At 41.6% G+C, this 5753-nt stretch overlaps 1 protein-coding gene across 1 annotated transcript; it reads left to right on the top strand.

Annotated features, from left to right (window-relative positions):
- Positions 1–424: 424 nt before the first annotated feature.
- On the top strand, positions 425–5156 carry LOC104596621 (protein NRT1/ PTR FAMILY 2.9-like). Its single transcript, XM_010257888.3, has 4 exons — positions 425–645; positions 773–990; positions 1110–1669; positions 4209–5156. Exons 1-4 carry the CDS (start codon positions 564–566, stop codon positions 5122–5124), a joined length of 1776 nt encoding a protein of 591 aa, XP_010256190.1. The 5' UTR covers positions 425–563; the 3' UTR covers positions 5125–5156.
- Positions 5157–5753: the final 597 nt, after the last annotated feature.

Genomic DNA, 5753 nt, shown 5'->3' with positions numbered 1-5753 from the left:
GAATGATGGAAGAGAGCCCCAATTCTAAAGCAAACAAAAGGGCCCCAATCTACTCAGTTTCAATGTTACTCAACTAAATATGCAACTATCAATCCAAAGTCTCCAAACAATGTACGAGAAAAGGGTAGCTTGGTCCTTAAAAAAGGTTTTGAGGGCATTGTGTGATTAGCATGGTTAAAGGTCAAAGTTATCGAACGGTGCCCACTCGTTCAGTTAGTAGGGCCTCTCTCTCGCTGCTGCAGTGCAGACTTGGATCAAATCCCCCTTTTCATTAGGGTTGGGTCATTCATTGGGTGTCATTGGTAGGGGATGAATCCAAATTTGCTATAAAAAAAAACACTAATAAATTATAATTATTATCAAACAACTTAGATGTGAGTGAGGAATAAATTTAAAATTCCTGAACGGTATTTTTTTATTGGAAATCCAGTAGGGTATTTATAATTTACCCACTAGTGAATCATTTGACAGAAGTATCTCCATAAATTTAGTGAAGAGAGAGTAGAAGCAGCCAAAACCCAAGAGAAAGGGGAATAGGGAGTCCTCCCTCGCTCGGAACAGCCATGGAGGAGAAGGAGAATGTTGCTACCAGTGATGAGCCCAAGATCAAGTACAGAGGAATTAAAGCCATGCCCTTTATAATAGGTAAATGAAATAGATTGATAGATAGAATAATTTACAGGCTCATACTTTGACACTCCACCTTTCAATTTCATAGTTGATGCCATGGCAGAGCTAGCCATTGTGCTATTAATGGAAATATTTTATGCAGGGAACGAGACGTTTGAGAAGCTGGGAACCATCGGCACCTTATCCAACCTCATGGTCTATCTCACCACTGTTTTTCACCTCAAAAAAGTTTCAGCTGCAACGCTAATCAGTGTCTTCAATGGCACTACAAATTTGGCCACCTTAATTGGCGCTTTCCTCTCTGATTCCTACTTTGGTCGTTACAAGACCCTCGGATTTGCTTCCATTGCTTCCCTCCTGGTACTAATCTTCTTGCTCCATCAATCGAGTTGATCTCAGACTGGCTGAGCCAGCAGAACGCACACGATTCATAATTAATATAAATATATATCTATATATCCATTTAATTTCTTTTGTAGGGGTTGCTTGTTATAGTGCTAACAGCGGCAATTTCCAAACTGCACCCTCCACACTGCCGGGCAGAAGAGACCGGAAACTGCACCGGGCCGACGGGAGGGCAGATGGTGTTCCTGCTAAGTGGGTTTGGACTGCTAGTGATAGGGGCAGGAGGTATCCGGCCATGTAACCTAGCATTCGGAGCTGACCAGTTCAATCCGAATACTGAATCTGGGAAGAGGGGCATCAACAGCTTCTTCAATTGGTACTACTTCACCTTCACCTTTGCCGTGATGGTGTCGTTAACGTTCATTGTCTATGTGCAGTCCAACGTGAGCTGGAGTATTGGGTTTGGAATTCCTACAGTTCTAATGTTCTTGTCTTGCGCGCTCTTCTTCCTGGGTTCGAGAATCTACGTCAAGGTGAATCCCGACGGCAACCCCTTCTCCAGCGTAGTGCAGGTCATAGTGGCTGCAACCAAGAAGCGACGGTTAAAGCTACCGGAAAATCCATCTCTGTCCCTCTTCAACCATCTTCCGGCCAATTCTCTCACCTCCAACCTTCCTTATACAAAGCAATTCAGGTATGGGACCCGAAGCTGACTCTACTTTCTATTTAAAAAGGGATTGATGTTTCCATCATTTAAAAGGTGTTTGGCGCAGCAAAGGAAATGACTTAATTAAAAAATGGATGAACGCTATAAATAAACTTTAGATGATTTAGAGGTTGATTGTCTGGTGATGAGTCATTTAATCTGATGCGAGCGAAGTAGAGTGGTAGCTGAAAATGTGGCATTGAGGCTGGCCCAGATATCCACCATTACCGGATCCAGCAAAAGCACTTTTGTTGGTTTGTATAATTGAGTGTTTTCCGTCCGGGGATGCACAAGAATCTCTTTTCATATCCTCCTTTTCAGCGCTAAAGCTGGGCTGTGGGGTACTGGATACAGAACCGGCCCTCTTAGTGGGTCACGGGCCCCAGACCCAGAGCTTGCTGCCCGTTCCATGTTTGGAGCATCCTCATCCGGATACCTTGTAAATCAATGGAGCCAAGGAACAACAATAGGGTACAACTGTTTGATTCAATGTTTTCAAACCGCCATTGACCCTGATGGTTAGAGTATTTGGCTCAGGAACTGTTCATGTTGGAGAAAATGGGGTCATTGTAACTTTGGAGGAAAAGCTCTGAGGTGCATCTGAAGACACTGTCTTTAAAACGTTATTTGCCCCCATTCAGTTTTACTGAGTTTGTTGTTGGGTTACAGGCAAATTCGTTCCCAGGATACAACAGAGCCTTGGGCGAGAATCTGCAACCAACAAAGTTGAAGAGTCTCCAAAGAAACCTTCTGTGAGACTATAGCAGACCGGACTAAGAGAGAGAGAGAGAAAGAGTGAGTGAATTTCAAAATTGTGTGTTTTGAAGTCTGATTCATGCTCCTTAAATAATTTGTGAAGAGGTATGAAGAAAATGTAGGTGTTGGTTTAGAGAAGGCACCTTGAACAGTCACAATTTCAAACATTGTGACTGTTTAAAAAGTAGCTAACAGTGACTGTTAACTTTGAATTGTGCCTCTTGATCACACCCGATCGAATTGTGACCGTTGATCTCATCAACGGTGATCAACGGTCAGCAACGCACCAAAACCAAAGCCACCCATCGCTCGCGAGCCACGCAGGTGCGAACAAAGTGCGCCTCTAAAGCGCCTCATTGCGTCACGCACATGCGTGCGTGCGCGTTGCGCGGTATCGAATCCCCATACTCTCTTCTACTAATTCTAAGGAGTGTAAATCAGCTCCTATTGAAATACTGAAAACAAAACTTATAATTTTTCAATGTGGGATAAGTTCAAAACTGAGTTTTGTAAGAGAAAAACTAATTTTTCAATCAAGTGTGCAGGTGCAATTTCTCATGTAATTGACCAATCAAACCCATTGGATTTAATCTCTTATGAGATTAAAATCCAACAGTTCAGACAACTGGTGTCGTTTTACCCTAAACTTAGTCTTCGAACAAAAACCATTGAACTGGTCAATGACTTATTGACCTGGGTGATAGAACCATCGACCTGTTCAACTGTTTTTGACCATTTTTATTTTTTATTTTTTTTTTGTTAGAACGGGCTATCTGTTTGAACTGGATAATCAAATTTTTGACTCAAAAACTAGTGACCATAACGATTCCGGTTCCAAGTCGATTTTTAAAACATTGGTTTGATTCTTTGTGCTGATTTTCAGGGGTATAAGTCGAGCCAGGTTAAGTCAAATTAAGGTAAGCCCTAGCCCAACATGAGTTGTTGAACGAACCCTCAACCATAAGTGTTAACCCTAATATTAACCGAACCCAAAAACTTCAGGTTGGGGTCAAGTTGACCTAATTTCTCTACTTTCTTTTGCCAAATGTTTTTAAATCTCAGATTTTAATATGTGTAAAAGAACATATTTATCATGTTTTAGAAAAATAAATACCTTTAAACTTATAATTTTAACAATATTACATTTTTTTTTGGGTTTTCCCTTGCCTCCTTAGCTTAGGAATGATGTTTCTTCGAACTATTGTACGATGCACCCCTTTAGTTGCTTTTAAATTTTAATAAGTTTCCTCTTCTTCTACCAAAAGAAATTACATTATATATAAATATAGATGGATGGATATACACATACATACATACATAAATTTATATATAAATACCTACGGTAAAAAGTGCATAAATATATACATATATACATTTATGAATGCATATATATTTGTATATACATAAATGCCTAAATACATGTATATTTAAATACTTATATAAATATATATTTATATAATATTTACACATATAAATATGAAATTAAGTTATTGGATGGGTTTGCACTTTTCAACCCTAACCCTAGCCAAAACATCAACCCAATCCAACTTTTTTGGTCTGGGTTCAGGCTAATCCGGTTCAAGTTACAGTCCTATAGCCAATTCTTTATTCTTGTGTGTGTGAGACTTGGGACTTATTCTGGTTCAGTGAAAACCGACCAGTTCTGGAGTCTTTTGGTTGAACTGTCCGGATGAACCGGGAAAAGGATCTCAATCCATAGTTGATTTTAAGTTACTAAGATTCTATTGTAACGAAATGATATGTTGACCAGGTTCCTGGACAAGGCTGCGATCAAAACCGTGGATGATGAGGTCAACCCAGATGGTTCAGCTGTTGATCCTTGGAGGCTTTGCAGAATGCAGCAAGTGGAGGAGGTGAAATGCCTTGTGAGAGTAATTCCCATCTGGGTCTCAGGCATTCTCTATTATGCTGCCATTGTCCAACAGCACACTTACGTAATCTTCCAAGCCCTTCAGTCCGATAGACGTCTCCCGGGCAGCAACTTCAGAGTCCCGGCGGCATCCTACATCGTCTTCGCCATGCTCAGCCTCACTCTCTGGCTGCCAATCTACGACCGCATCATAGTCCCCGTTCTGCGAAGATTCACAGGCAAAGAAGGCGGCATTACACTCCTCCAAAGAATGGGTATCGGAATGGCTCTCTCAGTTCTCACCATGGTGGTGTCTGCCTTGGTAGAAGAGAGGAGAAGGAGCGCCGCTCTTACCCGACCAACGCTGGGCACTGCACCAGGAGGAGGCGCCATCTCGTCCATGTCGGGGCTGTGGTTGGTTCCTCAGCTAACTCTCGCAGGCCTATCGGAGGCTTTTGACTCGATCGGCCAAATCGAATTCTATTACAAGCAGTTCCCGGAGAACATGAGAAGCATTGCTGGCTCGATGTTCTTCTGCGTCATGGCAATGTCAAGTTACTTGAACGGTTTCTTGGTGTCCGTAGTTCACAAGACTACCGCCGGTGCTGCAACTGGCAATTGGTTGCCGGAGGATCTTAACAAGGGGAGGCTGGACTACTTTTATTACATGATTGCCGCCTTGGGGACCCTGAATTTTGGGTATTTTCTTTTATGCGCTAGGTGGTACAGATACAAGGGTACTGGTGAAAAGCCCCTTGAAGTTGTAGAAGTCGCCATGGAAACCCAAAAACCTGAAAAACCTCCTGTTAGTGTTTGAATTAACAAAAAGCACCAAAAATTGCGACTGCACTCTACACATGAACCTGATCTGATCAGGTATTGTTTTTCCTTTTTGTTATTAAAAAAAAAAATACGCGATTTCGTCAGAAAGCGGATCACCTCCGGACAGTGTACAGTGGTTGGTGAGAAAATTTACTGCTACTATGGTCGCAGCATACATGTGATCCCCAAAATGGGGGCCCTGCCCGGCTGCCCCTACAGTCGTCCTTTGTATAGTGATCAGGGTGTAATTTTGCTCTGTATGAATGTTGGAAGAGGTACAGATCATCCTAAGGAAAAGAAAAGGGACCCAGAAAGAGAGAAGAAAATGATCAAAAAGGGATTTTGCAGTTCTGAAATGTACCTCATAAAAAATGTATACTGTCACACGTCTTGGCAACATATGGAAATACACTTGCAGCATGTCCCTTAGATGGATGCTTTTGGTTTTTGATGAGGATGGCACTGTTTGGCATAATAAAAAGAAAAAAAAAAGAGGGAAAATAAATGGAGAAAAACTAGAGTGAGTCTATCTCAAATGTGTTCACCTTTCTTGAATCTTGTCTATGAGATAATGCTATATGGGAGAAGATCAAATTCAAAGTTTTGTTTGAAAAACTTAGGCCT

This window comes from Nelumbo nucifera, chromosome 3 (genome assembly GCF_055504915.1).
Source record: "Nelumbo nucifera cultivar China Antique chromosome 3, China Antique-T2T, whole genome shotgun sequence".
Classification (NCBI taxonomy): domain Eukaryota; kingdom Viridiplantae; phylum Streptophyta; class Magnoliopsida; order Proteales; family Nelumbonaceae; genus Nelumbo; species Nelumbo nucifera.
The sequence above is the reverse complement of the archived record's forward strand: the minus strand, read 5'-3'. Positions and strand labels throughout refer to the sequence as shown.

Bases quoted from the DNA above. Each gene is read 5' to 3' on its own strand.
- LOC104596621 (XM_010257888.3), top strand. From the start codon at position 564: ATGGAGGAGAAGGAGAATGTTGCTACCAGTGATGAGCCCAAGATCAAG. The intron at 646-772 runs GTAAATGAAATA...TATTTTATGCAG, and splicing joins AGCCATGCCCTTTATAATAG to GGAACGAGACGTTTGAGAAG. The intron at 1,670-4,208 runs GTATGGGACCCG...TATGTTGACCAG, and splicing joins CCTTATACAAAGCAATTCAG to GTTCCTGGACAAGGCTGCGA.